This window comes from Lonchura striata, chromosome 19 (genome assembly GCF_050655825.1).
Source record: "Lonchura striata isolate lonStrDom1 chromosome 19, ASM5065582v1, whole genome shotgun sequence".
NCBI lineage: Eukaryota > Metazoa > Chordata > Aves > Passeriformes > Estrildidae > Lonchura > Lonchura striata.
In genome coordinates, this window is record NC_140721.1 from 3857336 (window position 1) to 3884172 (window position 26837).

The 26837-nt window shown below is 42.0% G+C and overlaps 1 protein-coding gene across 7 annotated transcripts in view; it reads right to left on the reverse strand.

Moving 5' to 3' along the window:
- Positions 1-26837, reverse strand: part of PIGL (phosphatidylinositol glycan anchor biosynthesis class L) — a 52156-nt gene that overhangs the window by 24213 nt on the left and 1106 nt on the right. For 3 of the 7 annotated variants that reach the window (XR_014949554.1, XR_014949555.1, XR_014949556.1), the window contains exons 2-4: positions 24292-24391; positions 19723-19820; positions 17531-17719 (exon numbers count right to left, since the gene is read on the reverse strand). Coding sequence is in view for 4 of the 7 variants with exons in the window: in XM_085557320.1 (XP_085413446.1) it covers positions 9624-9625; positions 17531-17719; positions 19723-19820; positions 24292-24391 (389 nt within the window). In the remaining 3 variants the exon portion in view is untranslated. Of the gene's footprint in view, positions 1-9493; positions 9626-15547; positions 15671-17530; positions 17720-19722; positions 19821-24291; positions 24392-26837 lie in introns of those variants that run through there. The other 4 variants (XM_085557322.1, XM_021524933.4, XM_085557320.1 and 1 more) reach the window with 3 other exon arrangements.

Below are 26837 nucleotides of genomic sequence, written 5' to 3' on the forward strand. Positions count from 1 at the left end.
CCTAAATCCTGACTTTTATAACTATTTATAAATTCCTCTTCCTATAATGGGCAATTACAGGCAGGAGAGAATTATTGCTGTTAGGCTGCATGTACATCTCTGATTCAATTGAAAATAGCCCACTTAGATAAATGATCAGCATCTTGCAACATCATATTCTACAGAGAACAGATGCTGTGTGCTTATTGGAATGTAACAACCTCCAATTTGGGAGAGAAATGGACTCGAGCAGGATGCCAACTGTCAAATGAAAAGCCACCTACGACAGGGAAGCTCAAGAAATTTTTAAACCAGCAGCATCATCCCTCTCCTCATAGTAAAGATATAAAAATTATTCTGAGAGTTGTATTTTAAGATTGGAAATAATAATCTTAGAGTTTGGTGTAGGTAGATGGCAAAGGAAGTGAGGAAGATGTAATGACTGGAATATTAACAGTAAAATACTCTGGGAGAGCTCTGCATGTTCCCACTGAGCCACGGACAAACCCAGCACACCCCTGACACTCCAGCTTCCTCCATACCTCCCCAAAGACAAATGGTAATTAGGTCCTGAGGGAACACATTTTTTTGACTTGGGCATGATCATATGTTTCTCTTTAAAAAATAAGCATCCTTTGGGTTTAAAATCACAGGAATTATGACAGAACACAGGACTGGTTGTTTGGAAAGACCTATCCAAATGGCACTGTACTAATTTATTTTTTTTTAATGAATTATTGATGATTTCTCAGCAGAGACTGATGTCTATTCACAGGGATGACACAATTGCTTATCATAATTTGAAATCTGGTATTCATTTGACGTCTGTGCCTCAGCGCCTTGTTGATAAATTACAGCACAAAGCTCTGTAGGAACAAGTTCATATTCAGTGTCTTCAAACAAAAACAATTGATGGTTCCTTTCAAGACCAGAAATACATAGAAGCTATGATGGCTAAAGCTAATTTTAAAAAGTAACTTTAAAAAAATAGTTTGGAGAGGGCATCAGGGCCTGCTGTGTAAGACAGAAAACAAAATTCAACTCAATTATTTCCGAACTGATATTTAGTCACAGTGTTTTTATCTTCTGCTCTTCACAGCAGTGAAATGGAAAAAAATATATGTTTACCCCTACGTAAAGAAGTTTGGGATCCTTCTAAGGAAAGTGTTCTGTGTGTCCTCTGATTTCTAGGTGGAAATCTAAGATGTGTCTCAGCAATGCTGGATACTGGGAACCCCTTACTCCTTGTACTGCCTTTCCATGGGGTATTGAACATCTCGGTCTTGACTTGGAAGGTCTAACCAAAAATATATAAAATACTGCATAAAACTCCAAAATTATGAGTATGGTGAACAGTTATGTACATTTGGAGCTAAGGAGCTCTGCAACAAGAATTAACATTTCAGGCAGTCAGGACTTCCTTAGAGGCTGGTGCCAAACAGTGAATGGGCTCTCAAATCAAGTAATCACAAACTGCTCTGATTTCTACTGCAAATACCAGGAATACTCCTGGGAACCTGTCCTTTTTAGCAGAAAACACAGTAATATTTAAAGTTCAAAATTCCCCAGGCTCTCCAGAGCAAATAAGAAAGCTGAGACATCTGGGCCAAATGTCATCCCAACAATGGAGACCCCGTTTGCCAAAGCACGTGACAGGGGCTGGGTGTGTCACCTACTGGGCACCTTGCTTTGGTCACGTAGGTGTCACCTCACATGCTGCAGCTGAGGGACACCATTCCCAGGAGGGACAGCACCTGGGCAAAGCAGCAGCATTTCAGTTCAGCTCCTTCCCAAGGCCAGGAAGGTGGAAGGAAATGCTCAGTGGAAAGCCTGAACAGCAGACATGAACTACAGCAGCTGGTGGCCTTTGGGAAGTTCTGAGCACACTGTCAGAAACATCTGCTCTTGTCTGTGTCAGCTCCCAGGGGAGGGATAGACTGACCTGATCCCAAAAAAGGTGGACTGGGCTCTACTAACTGGGCTCCATTATGTACTCCTTTGGGATGCTTCTGGTCACTCTGGTATTTCAGACAGTAACAGGGGAAGGACACAGCCCAAAGCACCATAGGCACTGTGAGGAATGAGCATCACCAGGCCCAGATGAAGTGATCAGGCAGGTTCCAGAATAGCTCCCAGATCATTCCTCATTATTATTGTTGGCTTTGCCATAGTGCCTTGGAATTCATCTGGGCCCTGACAGTCTAAGTTGCCCTGACTGAGAACAAAAAGTCCAGCAATCCCATAATCACCACTGATGTTTTAAAACTGAAAAACAAATCACCAGCAAAACCAGAAGTCTCTGAGGAGCAGACCACAGGACTTCACTCCTCTTTTAGTTTATTTTGTTTTATAAAATGCTTGAAGAAAGGAACAGCTCAGTGGGGCAGAGCTCGGGACAGGGTGTGTTAAGCCATTCACCAAGAAGCCATGTCCAGCTCACACGAGTCCTGGCACCACTGGCTCAAGGACAGATTCCAGTTCCAAACTGGGACAGGAGGTCTCACTATCCTGGCAGAAGAACTGTAAGAGCACAGGTAGAAGGCAACACCCTGTTGTTCTTAGCTAGGTTTGTTCTGCAGTTCTGCCACACAAATGTCACACATGCATCCTAACATGCCCAGGACCTCACAGTGAAAAAGGTACAATCCCAAGGGGAAGGAACAAAAAGTCTCTCACAGCAGCCAGCAAAATCTTTCAGAGGCAAATGACAGAAATACCACAACCTTCATATGCCAAATAAACCTGGTGACCCTTCATCACAACCTCAATATTAAATCTGTTTGCTCTTGGAATGATAAATACACCACAAAACTGCAAAACTGCAGAACTGCAGCTCTGATTCTGGCCCATGGAAGTCAAACAGGACTTTGCCACTGACTCAATGTCCAGACCCTCAAAAAGCAGGAGAGCCAAAAACATAATCACTCCAAGCAAAGAGATAGATCTTGGTCTATCCCACATAACAAAAATACTACAGTCAGAAACCTCATGAGACAGCTTGTAGCCAAATCAATGCCTCAGCCACTTTAATTAATCATCTAGAAAGGGAAAACACAGAATAGTTGCTTCATGGACATTGATTTCTCATGCCAAAACTTATGTAAATGCACATTCAACTTCAGCAGAGATCTCCAGAGGATGATGGCCTGATTCCAAAGGCAGCTTCCCATGTTGCAACGTTCCAGCTTCCCTCTACCAATTCTACCCAAAAAAGTTTCCTGACTTCTCAGCCTCCCACAAACTCCCATCTCCTGCAATCCATTTGATCTAGGCAATGATATGGGAGCATTAATTCTTGCAGTCATGCTGTACCCACATAATGCTGATGTTCTGATGCCCCGGGCTCTCTAGCTAGGTGCAAATTTCAGTCCTACATCAAGTCACTTCCTTTTAGAAGACAATGTATCAGGAAGTTAAACACCTCTCTTACTCCCACAAACTTGACCGGCATGCAAAGTTTCTGCTCATGCAAACAACCCTCCTGCAAGCACTGCGAATGCCCCAGTTACAGGGCTCCATCAGCCAGCTCCTCTCCCGGTGAAACCTCCCACAGCAGCCCAGCCAGGAACTATGCCTGGAACTCCATTTGCGACAGCAAAGCGGGCCTCGGCAACAATGAACAAACCGAGCAGAAGGAACGCGGGGCCCTTTGTGGCCGGGGCCGCTGCCAGCGTTATGCAATGCTCGCTATGGCAACCCCGGGCGCTCGGCAGTAACCCCGCCGCAGGCACTGAACTCTGCCCCACTGCGAGCGCCGAGCCGCCCACTCGCCCGGCCGGGCTGTTGACACTGCTCACATGACGGCCCGAGGGAGGCTCCTGGCAGCCGCTCCAGCAGCCTGACGGGTTTCTAGGACCGGCCGGCACTGCCAAAGGCTGCCAGCCATTCACTCCTGCCGGCCCCGCAGAAGGGAAGGGCACGGGGAAGCGAGCCCCCTTCGTCCTCCCGACATCAGCCCACTGAGCATCCAGCGAGCGGAGAGAGAAATCGGGCAGCTTTAAACAAGGGAACTGCATTCTTGTGAAGTGTGGAATATGTAAAAATCCCGTTGTTTGCTAAAATGTACAAATAGTAAAAAGTTCTGATGGTTGATTTGTGGAGTTCCACCTGGCACCCAGACTTGGCAGCTCTGAAATAAATAATCAATGTCTTGTCTCGAGTGTGCCATTATTGATTTGCTGCACACCGGGTAACAAATCCGATTTTTGCAGACAACGGTATCTTTTTTCTGTCGTTAATGAGTGGCAGATGAGTGAGGATAATGAACTGGAGCTGGGCACATAACACTCATCAAGAGCTGTGTGCCATGAGCTGCACGTACCTGGGTTACACGAGGTTGCACAGAGCTCCCAGAGCTGCACAGAACTGTCCCAGCCCTGGGCTCGGGAGCATTTACCAGGGCACAGAGGGGGATTTGGAGACAGGGATGCTGTGCTCCACAGGTACCTTACTAAAATGGTGATTTAGTCTTACAGCACAATCCCGTAGGAAAAAGCTGCAGATTCCCAACCCCGCTGTGTGGGCGCTGCTGCTGCTCCGGCACTTCCACTGCATTTATTTCCACACGTTAACAGATGTTCATTAACTCACACCCCTGTGAGGCTGGTATGGGGAAGTGAGTGAATAATAACCTCCACTTTTTCTAATGAGAGAATTAAGAGCTCAGGTAACTCTCGCTGGAGAGCCCGAGGCAGCAGAGCTGAGTCAGGGGCAGAGCCTGGAACAGAGCCTTGAGCCCGGCTCGGGCAGCAGCACCCACACACACTCCAGGAATATGTTTCACTGCCTGGGGCAGACAACAATCCAATCTTCAACAGGCCTCTTAGCAGTGCCCTGCAGAGCCTCCTGTACTCCTGGACATTTGGACAGAGCAAAAAACACATTTACAGTTGCAAATGATCCACCATTACCACCAACATCAAAGGAGCTGATTAAACACACCCCCAAAACTTGCCAGGGGCCAAAGTGTGACCTCTGCATCATCTAATTATGCTCTGTATCACACAGCCCTGGATGACTCCTTGTGTCAATACTCTTGGCTGCTCTTCCTTTTAGGAAAAAACTCATGTCTTGCCCTAAAATATTGTATTCTCCAGTAAAACCTTGCTTACTCTCAGTAAGAGGTTGTGTGGATTTCTTTTCTTTGCTATGATGACAAGTTCCTTGTCACAAGAATGGACCCTGCAGATACAGCTCTGAAAAGCAATGCCTTGACACAAGAACTGCCTTTCATATGTTCATCCAGTTATCCCTACATCCAAATATAAAAGTTTCATTAGAAACAATAGAAAGGAAATTTGTTAGGTATGGCTAAAAATCTTGACACTCACAAATTTCAGTTTAAATCAGTGGCCCAGTCTCATTTCTGCAGGAACAGGCTGTTGCAGTTCTCTGACCCTCACTGGTGATAGCAGCTGTGGGAGTTCTCCTCCAAGCCTCAGTCTCTTGGCACCAATCCTGCAAAGCCCTCACCTCTCTCCCCCACAGGTCAAACCTCTGCCTGCAAATGTCTTCATCCTGCAATATTACACACTGCCTTTCCCAAGGCAAATGATAAGCCAGCCTTGGCAGCCCACGGTGTGGCTACTTACAAAAAGAAGATAAATGCTTAGTATTTGGGTTATGAAACAGAAATACAGGAAGAAAATATTTATAACAATGCTACTGTTTAAATAATGGAGACCATAATTTATTACAGATGTGACCCTTCTCCAAAATGAAGGGTTTAAATCTTGCTGATGCAAAGTAATGACAAGAAGTAGAACGGACTTAATGAAGAATTCAACCAACTTTAATTCTGAATTGCCCCCTTTTATCACCTGCCATTTTGTACCCCAAAATAGGAACAAAATTTGCTTCTTTCAAGCATTGTTTGTCAGACTTTTTAGTGCTCAGATTTAAAAACTGATCGATAGGAAAACATCCATCCTTGATCCTAAAAGAGACTGAGCACTTCTACATTTAACAAAATTCAGTTAATTATTAACAATTAAAGATGAGAAAATGGCATGGAACTCAGACAAGATTTGCTACACTTACAGTCACATATAAAGAATGTAGAATGTATGTGCATGGAAGGGAGGATGTGTAATGAATTATTTCAGTGCAAATGGCAATTGCAGAGAAAGAGACTGCAACACTGAAATGAGAAACCCTGAGATTACTGCACAAGGAATCTGCAGGTACAATGAGACTGAATTAATATGTGACTGGTTAGAAGAGAGGGCATGACTTGGCATGGAACTGTAATCAAAATGTTTTCATATAATGCTTCACTTGGCACAGAAGGATCAAGTAACAAGATATTCACCCCAAATCCCACCTCAGTTGCTAAAAAGGCATTTCAGTTTCCTGCGCTGCAGTAAAAATACTTTTTTCATTTTAACCAGAATGTATTTAAGAAGCTACAAGAGGCAGAAGATGCTCAATGATGTCTAGCAAAGAGTTCATTTCCCTTCTTCCTGAGGGAATAAAACCGAAATTATAAAACACCACCCACATTTGCTAATCTAGGAAAAAGGTGAATATGTAACAAATGAAAACATTTGCTTCCTTATTTGTTTCATCAAGTTGTGTTTTCTCCTTTTCAAAAAGCTGGTGTTGCATCATCTGAACAGCATTTCCTTCAGAACAAACTATCTAAAGTCTTCAAAATTGGCTTCAGTACCTCCACCAACAGCAACAGTAAAACTCCATATGCAAACAAGTAAAATTCATCAAATTCTTTGAGATACCGAGTATCTTTTACAGTCTTTTACTCATGACATGAAAATACCTGAAAGTGTTAAACCATTTGCCAGCATCACTTACCTGCTAATAGAACATCTTACTCTATTCACAGATGCTGTGTGTTGGGCATTCTGCATTGCTGGCACTCTTTGTTGGTGGGACTGGGTTCTCTTAAACAAAATTCCTACGGAAGCAGGGTAATATTAAATTTATTCTCAACCTAGCAAGTGTCCTTTAAGGAATTGATTCTTTTTAATAGTTTGCTCTAATCTGAAGTACCACACCCACCACCTTCTAATTCAATCTTACACTGGAACAGAAAAACTTTGTCATTTTATGTATACTGATTGAACTAGGGCCAAGGGGAATAAAACCATTAAGGTTTCACGTGAACTCAGAGAAGAAAGACTTCTTTGGTAATATAATTACAGAGCACAGAGTTCGTAAGAGGAAATGAACTACAGGGATTTGATTAGACTTTTTTTTCCTTTTCTTTTTTAATGATAGCAAGGACTCTCCCTCCCCCACCCCTTCCAGTCTAACAGTAGATGTTAAGCAAATGCTTGGCAAGCAGGAACTGGGACTGTTAGAGAGGGATGTTTCAATGGGACACTGTTATGGGATGGAGTGTGTCCAGTTCAGTTTTGAGTACCTCGCCCACTGCTGAACTACACTCCAGCTGTATGAAGAGTTTGTTTGTACAAGGAGCTGAGGTTATGTCCCACCTTTCCAGCATCAGGGCAAAGCTGGAGCAGGGATCTGTGAGCCACTTTAGGGGCTGTGCAAGACTCAACGGCAGTGACCAGTTTACTTCGTTGTCTTGGTAACATTGTGGTTGACCTGGGTTGACCAGATCAGTGTGACTTAATCATCCTAAGAAGGAAACAACTGCAACAAGTGGCAGAGCTAACTACTATATGTTCCCTGTGCCTCACGTTCACAACCTTTGGCCTGCTTAAGCATTCAAACAATTCTGATTGTGCACCTCCCTGGGACAAACAAATCACCTACAGCACTTAGTGCACTCTGTACCATGGATCTGTATCTATTGAGTACCCACACATTCCCTGGGGTCTCATGGACCAGCAGGTTATAAACTCCTATTTACACTGTATCAATATAGAGGATTTCACAGTTACAATGTAAAGTGCATGTTTTACCTACTCAGTGTGTTTAAGCCATGTTTTTCTCTCTGTACAGTCCTGCAGCTGTGGAGATCATCTGGGAGACTAAAACAAATGGTGCCCTGATATAATCATAACAGAGCTGGAGGAAAGGCAATTTCAGCAAAAATCTTGACAGCAGAACCTACTTCTGTTTAAGTCTGACCTGTTCTCCTTGCAGAAGCAGCATGACAGAATGTTTTGCAAAGGATTTGTATTTATATGCTTGGCTGTCAGCTCTAGATGTTGCTCCTTGTCTGTATAATAATTACATGGAATGTTCAGCAGAGATGTTCTCTAAATTGAAATAAACAGAATCAATACAGACTTAACTGCACTGTCACACCACATGAATAAAACATGCTGATGGATTTTCTTGGCCAGTGTTCAACAGGGATTTATTTGGTCACTGTTATTGCTATGCAAGGTGCATGTTAAATGGTGTGCCAGCAGTTGAAAAATGCCATTTCTGTCTAACTTTTACCTACTGTTGTTACCAGTAACTCCCAGGATTCCTCAAATAGAAAGAGTTGCATGTTTATCTCTGCTACACAGTACAAAGGAAGAAAAAGAAACATTTTGAAAAATAGCTGTGTACAATGGTTAACACTGGCTAGGGATCTAGGGGAGACAGATATTATATAAAATATTACTCAACATGATTTTACAAGTTAACTTTGAATACTCTGCATCTCTTGTATGTATTTCTCCAACATCAAACCATCCTTTTTTTTTCATGCTGTCTGATGAACTGCTGCAGTTCACTGACTCCTGGACCTTTCACTTTGCAGTTTATATATCCTTTAGAAGGTCTCACAAAATGACAGCCAAACCCCTAAACATGGTCACTTCCTTCATCATCCCAAGCAGACCAAGGTTGTTTCAGTTCACTGGAAGGCACTGAAGCATGTACAGGTCTCATCTGATTACAGAGAGCCTGTAATGCCCCGAGGCCACTGAGACTGTCAACACAGCTGTCCCTGTGTGCTGAGACAAATGTCCTGCTGGGCAATCCCTGAGTCAAAATGGAAACACAACTTCTGACATGGATTAGGGGTAAGGAGAAGCACTGTAAATAGGCCAGGAAGCCAGGGAAGTTTATTAGGTATTACTAAAGGAGATTCTATTGAGCTGTTAGGAAGTACCTTGACCCTGGTGCTGTTCTGCAAGTCCAAGTATTCTGAAGTATTTCACTTCTCTGGTCACCTGTTGCTAACATAACATAAAAGTGAACATTTTCTGAGCATGTCTCAGACACACAAGACCACACAGAATATGTATAAAGCTTACAAAGAAGGGAGGTGCAGAGATCTGCACTCTAATGGCATAATTTGCTCTTGTGAGAAAAGCAGTCTTGCTGCATCAGCACTGAGCAGATCTCACCTTCCACCCTACCCTCATCCATCCCACACCTTCACCCATCCCACCCTCACCCATCCCACACCCTCATCCATCCCCCACCTCCACCCATCCCACCCTCACTCATCCCACACCCTCATCCATCCCACACCTCCACCCATCCCACACCCTCATCCATCCCACACCTCCACCCATCCCACCCTCACTCATCCCACACCCTCATCCATCCCACACCTCCACCCATCCCACCCTCACCCATCCCATACCCTCAGGAAAATCCTGGCAGAGCTGCAGTCAAAGGCAGAAATTCTCTTTCCTGACACGAACTCTGCAGCAGAAGCAAACTGGAACAATCCAGTCCCTGAAACCACTGAAGAATCCCCTGAATGTACATCCTGAGGGTTAAACATCCCCAAATAAATTACAATTACTGGTAATGCAGATCACTTGAAGACCAAATGAGTCTGGGCAATGGTGTTTGAACATTAAGTTCTGCAGGTTTATTTTTCTAATATCTCTTCATATTATTTCTTTTTAAATAATTTTCTGGTCATCTGTGGCTTAGAAAATGATTGATTCAGTAGGTATCTGCTCCCACATCTGGGCTTTCTTTAAACAAAGTCACAAAAATAATGAATCTTCTCCTGCATAATACTTTATTGCTTCCTACATTCATGCTTTTGGTGTTTTAATCATAGAGTTTCACACACTCCCATCTCAGTAAGTACAGTATGCTGGATAAGCCAAAAAAACATTTACAGTTGAAGGCTTGCCCAGACATCTAATATTATATCATAAAAATACAAAATGTTCTTCTGCTCTGAGTCACTGATAAAAAATTTACTTCATGGAACATTTGAAATGGGAAAAAAAAAACAAAAACAAGGAAAAACAGGCCTGGAAAACTGGATTTGAAGAAGTGGCAGGAGCATTCCTAACCTTGGGCCCCGTCCCTGCCAGTTCAGCTGCTCCAAGGGCCAGGGAGTGTTGGTGACACCACAACAGTGATGGTGCCACACACAAAATTCAAACCAGGCTGTGGTGAGGGCCAAGCCAGCAAAATTCCTACCTACCTCTTCCTGCAGCCAAGGACAGGTGGGTGTCAACCCACTCATTTTAAATAAGTGATTTAGTTCTTTCTAAAACAACTCTCTCTCTAAGGATAGAATTTAATTTCCCCAGTTTGTTGTATGAATAGGGATGGAGTGATGCATTTCTCCTCACTAAATTAACTTTTAGTCATGGTTTGTGCAATTTTGAGTTGAGATGGAAGCTGGAGCTCCAGATCATAACAGTATTTTATAATTGTTTCCAAACAACTGGGTAAATTATATCAGAATTTCTAGAAATAATGGAAAAGCTTATCAAAACACAGTATTAAAAACTAACACATGCAGTAAACAAAGATAATATTAACCGTAGTTAATAAAAAAAGCAGTTGGTTTTGGATCACACATGCTGTTGAGGCATCTAAAAAATCAGTAGAACAGACTTTCACATCTATTTTTATTCACAGACCACAAGATGAAAAAGGATTTCCTCCCTCAGTTTTGAATGAGCTTCTCAGCTCTGAATTACTGAGTGTCTGATAAGACAACTCAAAAGGAGTAGAGTCTCACTCTAAAATACTCTAGTGCTAAGTGAGAGGACTCCTTCCATTCTGTAGTTTTACTTTCTCTCAAACAGTGGCAGGAAAAAAGCACAGTGCCTGCCTCTTTAATTTCATGTAAGTTATCATGTTAAGAATATATGAATCTTAGTTCTTAGTAAGATGGTCATAAATGCACATTAAATCACAATGTTTTATTTTAAAACGTTTAATTTAACATAATAAAATATTAATAACTGCAATAAATTTTGATCCATACTGCTTCAGTGGCTTTTGGTTTTACAGGGTAAAATCAGGCTTGTCAGCTAATTAATTCTTGTGACTGATTGTAGTTATTATCAGTGCCATAGGCTTTCAAAGCCAGCAGGACCACTATGGTCATTAGTCTCATACAAAATGTGTGCAACAGCTCAACAGACCCCACCCACCAAATCTCTTCCTAGTGTTGGTCCTCCTGCATGACCATCAAGTCATCTCATGGATAAAGCAAATAACTCAAGCATTTTAAACATCCATTATTTGGCCTGTTTTACACTTCCTTCATCATTCTGGTGGCAGTTTTCCAAGTATTTTACACCAAGATACTGAACTAGAACAGGAGAATCTCAAGCAACACCTGAAGAAGCAGTAACAGCTCCTTACTCCTGTCTAATATTCAAAATCTGGGAAATACACATGCACAGGTGCAGTGACACAGTGCAGCATTCCTTGAGCTGGGCTTGGCTTGAAACAAAGGACTCCTGGCTCTCATCTGCACGTTCAGATTCCTGAATGCACTGCCTCCAGCAAATGAGTGTGTGATAATCCCGTGGAAGGACCCCTTCAACCCATTATCTGTTCACAGGCAGAGGGAGAAGAGGAAAGAGCACCAAGATGCAGCCACAGCAAACTGGGCTGGTCCTACTGCTGGTGGTTTAATGATACAATGAAGAACTGAGAGCCCTGTGCCTGTCCCCAGGTTCTGCTGAGAGAGCAAAAAGAGCCTCTGCTCACCTCCTTCCCACGAGTGAGCTGAGCATGGGGATTCAGTGAATTCAGTGTTTGCCCTTGAACTGGTGTGGGCTGCATTTGGCACTCTGCTTTTAGATCAATGCATAACCCAGGAGTAATCTTATCTGGCAGGAACAGGGGGGTTGGGGGGAGGAACACAGCCTTAGAGGTGAGGAGAGCAACTCTTCTAAATGTTAATGGGTTAAGAATAGAAAGGTCAAATGCCTGCCTTATCAGAAGGCCCCATGTGCAAACAGGCACCGAGCTCAGCAATCAGAGCACCAGCTGGGGATAAATGTCAGAAGTTAGTTACTGTAGCTGTAAACACCAAAAGCAGGATGGTGCAACTGGGAAACCTCCCAAGACACTTCTGGTCTATACAGATCACTGGGAAAGTCCAACTGCCAAGTCTGGTTGGAAATTCTTTCAGTCTTAGGGCTGCTGTGGAAGCAGAGAGCACCTGTGAGCTGTGTGGCAGCCCCAAAGTGAGCCACAGTAGGAGGGGGTGTTGAGTGTGTCCTGTGTCCAACATCCTGTGCTGGCTCCAGATTGCTCCTGCCAGAACTCACACATTCTCCTGGAATAAGGAGTATGAGGAGGGAGACAGTTCTTCCTCACCTCCCTGTAGGTACAGAGGGAACCAAACAGCAGAAGTTGCAAGAGGACTCTGAGCACAGCATGTAATGGATTGGGGTGGAATAAGAGATGAGGCAGCACGGGAAAAAAATATCCCCTTTAAATACTAATACATTTTTAACCCAGTTCTAATTAATCTTCTTGTTGGAGTCCAAGGAAAGAGGCCAGAAATTGTATTACAGTGGGCAGTAATCTTCTTACAGATTCAAGCAATCAACTTGCAGAAATGATGAAGAGCACAAACACACCCTGGTGTGAGTTACTGTGAGAGGCTTTTGCCAGTCACCAGAGCATCCAACCTGGTACCTTTTGTTTGCAATAAGTTGTCAATAAAATTAATCGGCTAATTCCCATTCTCTGAAAAGATTGGCAGTGAGCAGCCATGTTAAGAATACTGCTTGTTCCCTCTCTCCCGGTACTGGGATTGGCCCAGGAGAAGGTTACCTAAGTTTGGGAAACAGATACAGGGTACCTGGCACAGCTCCCTGCTTTCTGCAGAACAAAGAGCACCATTCTTGTCACTCTGCAGCCAGCTGTAAACAGCTATCAAAGGAGAGGGTTAACTGCCACGTAGAACACGGAGAAGGAATAGTAACTACAAATCCAGCAAGGCTAAATATATTTTATGCCACAAAAGGGATAAACAGGATCTGTGCTCATAGCTAAGAGATCGTATTCTAACCATTGAATAGTTACTTTAATTGGTGAAGATGGGGTTACATTTGAAAACAAAAAAGGAATGCACCCATTTGAAGCCATTGCTCTCTGAAAGATGACTTTTTGATGTTTGTACCACAAAGTGACACTCTGCAGTTAACTGGCCGTGCCTCCAGCCCCAGCCATAGGGGAGAACATCATAACCTACTTAAATCTGCAGGCTGCATCCTCTCTGCAGCAGAGCTCCCAAACAGCACAAACGGCTCATTCCCCCACCAGCATTACTCGGCATCTGTTTATCCCCCGCTCTCCTGCCAGCATCTGCTCCTTTGCTGACACACATGAGCTGCTCCTCTGCATTACCACCCTCGTCTGCAGTCTGGGAACTCGAGTTCATCCATTTGAAAGAGCACAAATATTCAGCAGCACGCATTTCACACACATGGCATCACTGAGCTCTATTAACAGTTCTGTTCAAGCCTGAAGCTACTGAATTTTCAGTGACAGCTCCAGCATGTTAATGACTTGGGATATTTTCTGGATTCATGTAGGGAAGAAAAAGCTTTTGTAAAAATACAAGATTTTACCTTTTTCTATTCACAGAAAGAATGACCAAACTTATTTATCCTATGAGTCACATCCTGAAGGCTTCACATGCTGACAGCCTCAAGAGATATAATATACATTCTGGAGAGCCACTGCATGGGAGAGAGAGGCTTTTCATCTCTCATTTCTTGAGCTGAGAGCTCAATTCAACTTAGTTCAATTTAGGAATAGGAAACACAACCCAATTCTTCCAGCAGCACAATGACATTTCCCGAGTTGCTGCAAATTTGAATGAAATAATTTGCCAACTCTGAATGAAGCTGTGGAGATTCTGCCACAACTCCTCTGTTTCATTATGCAGGAGGCAATTTTGAGAATGCTGCCTCAGCTCTGCTGTTTATTGTGTGGACGTGTTTGCCTGCTACAAGTCCTGTCACTACCTCTCATTCTGACACACGCTGGCGTTTTCTTGGCTCTCACTCACAGCAGGGGAAGAGCTCAAGGGTATTGCAGAAACACCTCCTTTCTTCATTCCTCTTTAATATGTTCACATTTTAAAGATGATTCTGTGAGCACATTTCTTGCAGCTGAAACTGTTTCACAGAGATTCAAAATTGGACAATAAAAATGCATAGTCCATCACAGCAATAAATGCAATCCAGGAAAGACAATATGCAATTTTCTGACCTGTGTTATTTCTATGCTGTCATCATTCTGAGGCATTTGATATGCTGCTCTTTGGTTTAAACCCAAGAATGGCATCTGAAGTTTTACCATAATAAACTTTCTCAACAGACTTTGCATTCTCATTATTCTATCCATACAAGCCACAAGGATTTTTTTTCCTCCTTAAATGTCCAATCTGCAGGCAATGGTTGTGAAACTCCATTATTTCCAGGAACTGCTGGCAAACCTACTGCTGTCTGCTCTTCTCAGTATTGCCTGTATTTTCCTTGTTCAGCCTTAAAAGCCAAACTTGGTTTGCAAAAATGTCTGGGTTTCTTGATGCCAGAACTGAATAAAGAGTAGAACGGGACAGAATTAGATGGTTTTATTATGCTGAAAAGCCATTAACTCACATTAAAGTCTGTAAAACAACAAGAGCATAAAACTGGAAATAGATGCTCAGCCTTAAATCCTATTACTCAGAAATGTTCCTAGGCATTACCAATCTTTTTGGTAATGTCTTTTTAAGATCCACCTTAACTCTTTTTAAGCTCCATCACCCTCATCTGATCTTTACAATAAAAACAATGTTGAATATTTTTTCAAGTTATAACTACTTGGATTCTCATCATTCAGTAAAGTTAAAATAATCTGTAAAGAAAGGCAGACTGAATTGTCCAATATAGGTGATGTCTGCCACAATTTGGTCTTAATAGGCAGAGGTAAAGGACAGGTATTCTCAGTTGCCTGTGAAGAGAATATACAACAGGAGATACAGCCAAGAAAGCTGGGGCATGTGACAAAGATTCTGGATTATTCAAATCTTTAATCAGTCATGATGATCCAAAAGCTACAATGGAAAACTCCTCACCTAAAGGTTATCTGCAGGAACCACACAGTGATCCCAGCCACACACAGCAGGATCTTCACAGAAAGCAAGGGAATTACTCCAAATTTACACTGGCAGGACCAAGATCAGAATCTGACCAGACCCAAACAAAAACCAAATAGTGTCACAGGCTGTAAGAACAATCAGCAATCAATGGAGTGTGAAAGCAATGGAGACTTCTGTGATTCCCATGCACTTCAGTGACTGAAAATATTCCAGTGCTATTGTTCTTCCTCTCCAAAACATCTTGGAACTCATCCCGCGTTCCTGAGCACTCCTGACAGACAGCTCTGAAAAGATAACTGACAAACTCACAACAGCCTGAGCTTCCTCAGCTGAGTATTCCCTTTCATTCCATTTGGGGAAGCTGTAATGTATGGAGCAGTGGCTGAGGCTGAGTCCTGGGAAGGGGAAAGCGACCATCCATGATGTCAGCCGAGTTCATTCCTAAATGCAAACCACATTGGGCTGTTGAGCACAATAATAAAAACCTGCTGACCTAGTTTCCTGCAGAACAAAATCCTCTGTCTCCCCTCCTTCTGTGCCAAACCTAAATCAGATCTCGAAATTAACCCTTTGACTAGCAAGGAAAACTCTAATAACGATCCTCAATACCCATACAGCATCTCACACCATGAGAATAGCATGGAAACAGCAACTGCTCCATCCCCACAGCTCTGAATAAAGGGAAGGTTACTGCAGGATGAAAGTAAGACCCAGAGAAGGTCAGAGACCTCAGCAGACTTCAGCAGAGAAATTATTCTCTTCCTTCCAAAGGATTTTGAAGCTCCATGCTCCAATTGCTTTGTTTGTAACATTTCTTCTATGCAGATATAAAACCTTTGCTCATGATGTGGCAAAAAAACAACAGCACAGCTCTGCTTTTTTAAAAACTGCATCAAACCACTCAAGAAAGGACCATTGTTCTTCCCAAATTTTGCAATGTCAACTTGCAAGTCCCTTTCTGGAAGATGAGAGCTGATTGTGTCTGCTCCAAGTGTCTGGCAAAAGTGCTCCCTTGTAATGGCTTCACTTCCTCAGTGATGCAATGTTTCATTTGAAGGGATGCCTGGGGGAGCTTCAGAATGCACCCAGAATGCAAAAATAACAGGGCATGTCACAACAAACTCAGCCAAGAATATACAAATGGGAATTCTTTGGTTGTAGGATGCTTCCAAAGGCAGCTCTGGATCATGCTGCTGCTGCAGAGCAGAACCCACTGCAGTCAGGTAGGAGCAGTTGGGGAGGCTCAGATTCCAGACTGCTGAGAGCACCTTTGCTGGCTCACACTGACACTGTCAACTGGAGGAGTTTTCAGTCATGTGTCAAAGAGGGTTTTATTAACACAAGAGTGGAGATTAACAACTGCTATAGAGCTTTACAAATGGGTATTTTACAATGAGGTGACCAATGTGCAACCTGCAAGTGGAATTGCTGACTGCAGCTGGAGCTTTCAGCTGCTGTAAGAAGAATCCTGCACTGAATAATTTAATCACTTATTGCTCCTGTATGAACTGAGAGAGCTTTGCCTACATCCAGAGAGCGCCCAGGACCTGGAACAACTCCAGAGTTTCCTACAACAATGTTTGAAAAGAGAAGGAAACAGGAAAGTGACAACTACAAGGCATGTTAGCAATGCCACTTCACCTGAGAAGAGGTTCCTGTCTCTGCAGGGAAGCTGTTAATGCTTGCAGAGTAAAGACAGCACTTAATACACTGTACCCTCCAGGGAGTTTGAAGTGAAGAACAAAAAACCTGGATTAAGGAACACTGCAAAGGTTATGTAACTGTATCTGTTCTCTGGATGCTGCATCTTCACAGGTGAACTCCACAAAAGCTTCTGCTCCACCTTGGAAATGAGGAAGACAAAAGTCTGAGTTCCCACAGACTTACTACTAACATTGGTCAGGGTTAGAAAGACGATGATGGAAAAAGAGCGTCTTATTAATCATATCTGCTCCCTGAGGGCTTAGGAGTTGTACATGCTTTTTTTATTGACACAAACAAGCTTTAACTTCTATTGTCTTGCAGAGGAAGAGAAGGCTGAACTCGGTTCTGGCTCGCAACATCATCTGCAATTCCAGCCAAATCCCAGCCACACAACTTTTATTACTGGGAGGATGTCAGAGGCAAAAGACAGCTGGAAACTCAGATCCCAGACTGAGCTTTGCTGTGCTGGCAGGGAGACAAACCAGTTTTTGATTTGTGTGTAAACAGAGCCAATCTGAACTGGAAGGTCATTAAGAGAAAACACATTTTACACAACACCCATTGTACAGTTCCCTTTCCAACTTTCCCCATACTTACATTTTATTTTTTTAATAAGACTTCGTCCTCTCTTTTTGACTGTTTCGTGACAATTCCTGGGCGTGCTGAAGTCAGTGGCCAACCCCTGTTGGAATTGGTGGAACTGAAATTCTTTAGACTGGATCCCAAGGAGGAGTTTGCCCAGAGAGACTGCAAATCCCCTCCTCTGCTTTCCAATACAGTAATTACCTGCAGAAAATGCAAGTCCATTGCAGATGGAAAGGATGATGTTTCCAAAGCATGTCACAACCTCAGATCTCACAGATTTACTTTAAATGAGGTACTTCTATTTTCTACTGTAGCTACAATTAAAATAAGATTATGAGAATCCACAAAAAAAAACACACAGTTCTTGTGATCAAGGCATTAATGCCTGATCCATTATTGTGAGAAGGCTTTTAAGAACATTCCCAGCAGAAATAGGAATATATTTGCCCTGAGTAAGCTCGGAGGAATGCAGAGATTCAAAAGCTTAAGCAGAATCCCTGATACATTTTTTTCTGTTTGTTCCCCTTTTTTAACTTGCTGTGATTATTTGATATAATTGTTACTCTTTAAGAGTAAGAGTTAAACACTTCTCTGAAAGAAGACCTGTGTCTGCATATAATTAACAGCTACAGGTTCAATGAGGGACTATCAGAGATGTTGCTGGGCTATCAAAGCAGGGAACCTTCAGAAGCAAAAGGAAAGTGCCTGTCATTCTCCATTAGATCCTCAGGGTCAGTGTTGGCAAAACACATGGAATTGTTCCATGTGTAACCAGCAAAATAAAGAGGCTGTTGTAGTTTGCTGTGCTTAAAAGGGGACTCCTGGGTATAACTGTTGAAAATAGCTTTAATCTAAAGACTCTATCTTTCTATAGCTTCCTGGAACCACAAAGAAAGTCCACTCAAAATGTTTTAACAGGAAATCAGCAAACCTAAAGACACTTCCTTCTGCTTGGACACAAGTATTTTAGTGACAGAATGGCTCACAGCCAGGAAATCTGTGTTCCCAGGAGACAGCAAAGCTGGGACAAGAACCATCTGCAAATCCAGGATGGCTCCTTGGAGCTTTCTTAGCTCTGAAGATTATGCCTGTCTTTAATGTATGTGGAGGACTTTGAAAAATCATTCATGAAAGAGTAGTAAATGCAGTTCTGAATGAACTAAGAATGAACAAAAGAAAAAAAAAAAAACTTGTAATGGATTTTCCTGTTCTCCTGCATGTCCCTATCTTCAGCCCCAGACTCCTGAAATGCAGCCATTATGCACAGCTTTATTTCTTTTCTTACCATAAGCTTAGCAATGCTGATGGTTTTTAAGTCAAATCAAACTTTCATCAGCTTCAGGGGATGGCTGGAAGCCCTCTTCTCATCTTTCATATTTTGAGATCAGTATTTCATAGTTTTTATTCTGCTAAAATCATCTTGAGAATTCAAAGTATAAATTTCAATGCTGAGTATTTTGATTTGATTTCCATTTTGTCCTCTAGCTGTATTCCTTCATTTCCCCCTGCATTTATTCTCAGCCCTTGGTTTCTCTGGTCAGGCTCTATCCCTCAATCAGTCCCTGCTGTGACTTCACTGATGTGCTGGGACAGGACTCTGTTGACATCTGAGAGAGACTCCTCGAGTGTTTCCAGAGGTATCACTGCTCATTGCCCTGCTGAGGGAATCCAGGGCCCCCTGGCTCTGAAAGGATCTTTTTCCCCTTCCCCCTTGGTGGACAGCAAGGAAATTTCTTTTGCTGGAAGGCTGAGGAAGGACCTGGTTCATGGCAGCCCCAGAGGGAAAAAAAGGGCAGATTTCCTTATTGACAAAAATATCTAACTCAGGACAAAACAGCTAACCTCACTTAGTGCAATGCAAGGCTTTGTTTCAGAAAGCAGCTTTCCTGGAGGGCTGTGAGACAGCTCAACCCCCAGAAGAATTTCCTTTTAAATTACTGCACAGAGCAACACTTATAAAAGCAGATGCCTGAAGGCAGACTTTTATATAATTCTTTTTATCAAGTGTTCTGAGGTCCTAAAATGCCAGCAGGAACTGCCATGTGGGAAAGCATTTTGAAAAAATTATCTATTTAGAAATATAAATATAAATAGGTGGCCTAATCTTTTATTGTCTTCTCAGAAATAAAATAATTTACATTTCCAGAATTACACTAAACAGAAATTAAATTTGGCTACAGATTGATAAATATCAAGATCCCCACCTGACTGACAAAGTGCCTTCTTGTCATGATGAAGCTTGTTAGTGTTCAGGATGATTTTGAGTGTGTTTGGCTGAATCAAGGGATGTAAGTTGATTTCCCTGCAATACACACTGAGCATCAATTTACATGTCAGATATCTGGTCCCACAGATGTCGTTCTTAATTACAGAAAATTCTGGAAAAAAAAAAGGCCTTTACAGCATTGCTGGCGTAAGGAAGACTAAGAAAATCCCATCATTCACTCCTGAAATATGCAGCTCTTCCAGAATAAAGCATGGCAGTAATTTTAATCAGCATACAGATCAGCTTTTTAGAATTAGCAGTAAAATAAAATGTCAAACCACGATACCACGGGGAACTTAGGAAGACAAAATGTAACTCATTACCACAATTACTCCAGCAGAATTAAAACTATTAACTACTGATTCCAAAATATGAAACATTAGAAAAGGAAAGAAGAAATATTAGGCAATAATATCACTTTTGTGATGGAAACACATAATAAGTAAGATGAACACATTTTTTAGAATCCCACAGCTCTGTGCACTCAGCACCCTCCATCAATAAACCCAAGGACAGCAAATCCAAACTGGATCAATGGGATAGACTTAATGATTGTGCTTCTAAACTCTAATAAAAAGCCTCAGATTTCCAGTGATGAATTTTGTTCTCTGAAGGGCTTGAGTGTTTTTGTATCTTTGTGATCACCACAACCAGACATACACACTATTTACTTAAGGATATATTTTTCCCATGACCTTACAGACTCATTTCTCTGTCATGGAGAGGTCATAGAAGGAAGTTTGTTAGAAGTTAGATATGAGGAAGTGCAATAAAGCCTATTTATCTTAGAGGTGGAAAAAATTAGTCCAACACCACAGAATTATTACATAAAAAATGTAAAAAAAAAAAATATGTTGAGCCTCTTTGCAGCCTCATAAAAATAGCCTGTGATAGGGCATGGGCAGATGTCCTCTCTCCTGTGCAGTGTCTGATCAGAGCCCTTTTGGACTTCAGTGAAGTAATAATAATAAAAAAGCAAAGGGAGTGCAATTTCCATGGAAACTTGGAAAGAGATGTAACATTGTTTGCCGAAAGCGTCCGACTGTGAATGGAAAATTTTCCAGTTTACACAGATCTCAGCTATTATTTTCTTTGCAGTGCAAACTTGGGCCAAATATTTTCTGTCATATTAAAGATGCTAATAGTCAGTTTTACTTTCTGTCCAGAACGACTGTGCACAAACACTTCAGAATCCACAGTAAAACATCTGATATTTATCTTCCATGAACCCAAAACATACATTAGAAAAAAAAGAATAATTTGGGCTTCCTTTTATCTGCTTATCTTTAGAAAGAGAAGGCAGATCAGAAATCATCTCCTCTTTATGTGCAATGTTTCAGACTAATAGACAGCCAGAGCATTGGCAGATGTACCCAGTGTAAATGGGAGCTTAACTCACAGGAAAATCTGCTGTTGAAGCACATAAGATGATAAAAATATACCAATCCAGAAATTAACTTTGAACAACATAAGCACAGGTTCTGAGCTGGGCTGCTCCAAGTGTTAAGCCTTGTGTGGGAATGGTAACAAAAGTGGACTGTGAAACTTTTCTCCCCTAAGTGCAGCTGGTTGCTGTAGAGTGGGAGCTGTGACAATGACATGGCAGCTCAGAGAACACCTGCAAATCTGGTGCCTGACCTGTACTAGTTACAAGTTGGAAGAGTCCAGAGCTCAAATCTAAATTAGTCTGGAACAAGTGTGCATGGCCAGACATTCCTGCCCTTCTCACTCCTGGACACGTCCCATAGAGCAAAGAACTTTTCTGCAGGAAATGTGTGGTGATCTCGGATCTCTAGGGCTCAAATGTGGGTATAATTTGGGGCCATATTTGTGCAGATTTGAGTTGTCTTTAAGTGAGATAAAAAACCCAATGGCAACATCAAACACAGCTCCTGAAGGATCCAGGAACAGCAGTCGTGTGATAGAAACTGAACTGGTCCTGTTGGGAATTCTGGGAATCCTTGAGAGAGGCATTGTTTAAGGCAAGACACTGCTTAAGAAGGATTTGGTGTTTAGCACAGATTTCATCATAGGCTGATTGAAACTTTCTCTTCACAAGTTCACACACAGTCCCAAATGTCATGGGGATGTTACACCTGCCTGCCCAGAGATGACAGAGCAAGTCAATCACCTGGCTTTGAAAATCTATTTCCCCTTTTACATCTTGCAAATTTTACTCACTCACTTGTAGATCACACAAAGCAAGAGGAAGCAGCATGACTCAGCTCCACACTACAATGGCTGGAGCAGGTCCAGACCTTGCAATCCTTTGGGCTTTCCTTACCAAAACACAAAGCTGCAACTTGGCTAATGTAAAGCATACAGTGTTTGTGTAAGCAATGGGAGATGGGCAGCAGGCCAGCTGCTCTCCCAGAGCACTGTGCTCCTTCTTTACATTGATGGCAAACTATCTTCTGAAGAGTTCAGCAAGGAACAAAAGAGCCAAAGGGCTCTGATCTTAAAATGCTAAGGACGAACAGCCTCCTGAGCTGTATTCTGTAGGCACGAATTTACATTGAAATCTAGTGGTAAATAATTAATTACCTTAGCAAGTTCCACATAATGCCATACCAGCAAATATTTTTGTATAACCTGCAAATTATGTAAGTCTTAAGAGAGATAGGCAAACTATTGACCTTAAAAAATCCAAGAACTTTGAGTAAGTTTCAAAAACCCTGAGTCCTAGTGTTTTGTCTAAACCACTGGAAAAGAGTATCTAAAAATCAGCTACACTAAAAATTCAGTGTGGTCTAGAAATTAAGCCTGATCCTCTACCAGCCTGCTAACACCTGATCCACAGATGTGTTTCATGAAGAGCATCCACATGGTGAGTTATGGCACAGTAAATAATGCATTGTAAACACACTTAACTTTGCTGTGTAAACAAGCTCAGAGCAAAATTCACCAAGAACTTAACTTCATTTACTCCCTGAATGCACAACAAAGTTGAAGGGTTTGATGGTTATCTCAGAGCAATCTAACTCAGAGATAAAGACCTCAAATCAAAACCTGTTTCTTGGAGCAATGATGTACATTCCAGCCCAGCTCTGGGCAATTGGATGGCTCTGTCATTTCAGACACTGCCTTTAGAGGGGGAGATAACAGATCAGTTCAGAAATGTATGCAACAATAATAAAGTAAGAAAGAGGCACCAGCCAAGACATTTCTCTGAAATAGCCTTCACCTTCCAAAGACTGACTTGCAACAAGCAGCTCCCCTGGGCTGTGTGTGTGGGGTGACTGAGCAGCATCAGAACCTGCATCACTCACCAGCCAACCTCACATTGCTTTAGAGGATAAAAGGCCAAGTGGCTTCAGGGCTTTAATGTCAAAGATGGTTCATTGAGCAGACTTTATGCTTAGCAAAGCTGAGCAGCTTTTTCCTTATTCCTCCCCAGAATGTTTTGGGCATTGTCATATGCTCGTACTACAGAACTTGCCGTTACCCAAAGCCAGCTCATGAGAAGTGAATGGAAACATCTCTTCTCATTCCAAAGGAAAAACAACTTTTATGCTGTTTTCCTCAACAAGCTGAAAACTTGGAGAGAAACCTAGAGCTAAAAAAAGCAAAGAACTCAAAAAGATTCGTATTCTGGACTGTGGTTTCTTCTGCCTTAGCTCAAGGGAAAATATGGTCATGGGAAAAGGGCCTGCCTGGAGGCAGAGTTTTTTTCAACTCTGTTCTAGCTGGAGTGGCTTTAAATCAATATGTTGCTATTATTTCTTCATAAACAGAAATATTCTTTATGGGCTGTGTGATAGCTGTTTACAAGTGAAACAACCACTTGTATCGTGTTTCCTAGCAATCAGTGTCTCATTCAGATTTTATACAGGCTGTGATTGGGCAATTTGAGAGGCTTTTACAATATTAGTTCCAAGTTTTACTGATTCAAAGTGTTAAATCACCCTCCCAGAAGAGAGTTCCTGCACAGAGAAGTGTCAGCTTTGCCACCCTCTACAGATACACACAGCTGAAACAACACCACACCTTAGAAAAACAAAACTTGCATGGTTTAATTTTGAAGAATCTTACTGTCATGTTATTGTGGACTGTCTTTAGTACTGCAGTTCACTTTTGTCTTTAGCCAGGACTAAAGCAGATTGTAAATATAATGGAATTCCACACAAACCCTGCAAAGACCACCTACAAACCTGCCCCAGGCAATTCAGAGAATTTCTGTCTAACACTGCAATAAGTTGTTACACAACAAAACATGATCATGGTGCCCAAACACATGGTGCCAGATCCCAGCAAGTGTGGTTATCATTATTCTAAATGCTCCATGAACAGAGCTTCACCTAGGAACTGTGATCCCCATAATGCAAAAGAATTGTCTTCTGCATTAATTAGATTTATGAGAAGAATTTACATAAATATCTAATATTGTCTTTCTTGAGATTCCTCAAGGCTTTTTAGAATGACACAGTCAGCTCTCACGAATGTTAAAGTGAACTTCAACCCCCTTTAAAACTGCAGTGGAATTGTACTGGAAATGAAAACCAGTTACCTGTGATCAATGACTGTGACATCAGAAGCAGGAATCCCCAGGACACAACAACTCTGTTCCAGCTCTTTCTTACGAATCTCTCCTTGATTGTAATAATTTCCTGAAAACAGCAAACACCATCTAATTCAATTTAGGGGTCCAAACAGTTCAGCATCTTCTTCCTTGTTCCATTCACAGAGAAATTAACGTAGAACTGATATGGCAAGATTGCAAAAACTTACAGAGGCAAAAGAAGATAGAAAACCTAATCAAGATAAAGGCAGTTGGGGAAAGTTGTGACAGAGATGAACAACAGGGAAATGGAATTCATTATCTTAAAACATTGGCTACTTCTTCACTGAATTATTTTCCTCTCATCTTGCCCTGACATTCCCTTATTTTTTCTTAGCCTCAGCCATGCAAAGTCCCTGCCAGAGCTGTGATGCCCCTTCCAGAACATTGCTCTATGCAGGGCAATACTTGCAACTCAGTTTTAACTTTGAAGTAATAAAATTAAAAAAATACAGCTGAGTATTAATGTGTGATTCAAGTCTGTAGTCAGCTGTCTTGAATTACACTAGAACTTTTTATTGTTGTGGGTGTGAGTCATCTAAATCTAGCATTTCTCTGGAGCACTGTTGCAATCTGAGCCATCACTAGCAAGCTTTATAAAATTTTCAAAGAGGGAAAGAGTAACTAGAAAAAAACAAAGCCTCTTCCCACAGCCTGTGACTGAATGATTTTGGGAGACTGACAGTGACTGACTGTGGGATGAACCCTGGATTGCAAGTTCCAGCTCCAGCAGAATGAACTGAAGAGTGCAGCTTGTCTGGAATGACTGAATGAGTACAAGAGGGTTCATTTCAGACTGATTTTTACCAGGCCATTACCAACATGGAAAGGTAACACCTTTTGCTGCAGTGCAGTGTCACAGCAGACTGCAGGTGATGCTTTATCCAAACACTCCCACTGCTCTCAAAACACCTGACTTCTGCTGAACTCAAAAAACAGCTCCAGAGCTGCAGAAATGTGTCAGGACATCAGGAGTATGTCAGTGCTCACCAGAAGGAATGGGCAGCTGTTGAGAGCAAAACCAGCTGAGTAGCTGCAGCTGCTGGACCTCATCCATGGAGCACTCACTACAGAGCCAGCTACTACAGAGAGCAAAGCACATTTAGACTGGGTTATTAATTCAATCTAAGATTATTCAGCATGTCAAAGACTGATTTCTTTTTCCCAGTGCTGTAATTCTAACTCATTTCTAAGTCAAATTGATTGATAACTGAAAACTGCAAGTACAATGGTTTTTAAGTAATGATTTTGTCTCAGTGTTAACAATTTGCAGTGTCTTTGATCAACTCACTTGTCATCATCAATCACTCAAACAATGAGAGGATGAACCATCTGAATCACGCACAAAACTAATCAGAGGCTTTTAAAATAAAAATCTCTTAGCTCATAAAGGTGCTCTCCTCTACATTTCCTTACAAGTAAGAAAGTATCTAGAAGGAAACATCAAATACACTGAATGTGGCATGCCACTGAATCAGGAGTAAAGAGAAAAGAAAATTCAACAAAATAAACAGAAACACAACACTTCTTTGGAAAGTTCTCTACCAGCAGCAGTGTATTAGTCTCCAAAACTGAAATGGCAGAGCTGCATTTCAGTAATCTCCCCACAGCTGTGGAGAAGTCAAATTGGATGAACAGACCTCTGTCCCTCAGCAGAGACAAAGAAATGTCTGCACTAAATATTGAATGGGAAGTGCAGAGCCACCAGTGAAGCCACCAAACCACTGGACTTCAATAGTTCAATCCCTGTCTTCTCACCTGGATGGTCTGGCAGGACAGAGAGCTTTGGGAATGACGGAAATGTGCCAAAGGCACAGGGGGCTCCTTCCCAAAGCTAAGCAGCTCTCAGTGTAAGAATTCTGGTACTACAATATGGTCTGAGAGATCAATTCAGACAAGGTAGTTTCTTATGCACAGAAACATGAACAACGGAAAAACTACTCAGGTGTCAGTTGTGCAGAACAATCTGGAGCTTCAACAGATCACAAGAACACAAAAGTGTAATGTGCTGTGAGAAGTTCTTGTTCTGGGCAAACAGTGGAGCCTGTAAGAATCTCTCCACTCTATTCAGTCCCAGCAGCAGTGCTGCTTCTAGTTTGTCATCACTGCCCTTCCAAAAATTACATGAACCAACGGAAGAGTCTAAGGGAGAGTGATGAGAATGATTAGAGTTTTAGAAAGCATGATCTATGAGGGAAAACTGCAAGTAATCAGATTGTTTAGTCTGGAGAACATAAAGCAGAAGAGGCAGATAACAGTCCTAAAATATGTAAGAGGCTGTTACAAAGGGATACTCTGATTTCCATGTTCCTGTCAGGCATGAAAAAATAAACAAACAAGCTTAAATTACACCAGTGACTCAGGAAAAAGTGATTTGAGGGCAAGCTAAAGCAGCACCGACACAGACCCCACAGGCTGAGGCACCTCCCCGGACATCCTGGAGAACAAACATTTGTCTGCAGCAAATGAAGACACATCGATGCTGCCTCCAGGCC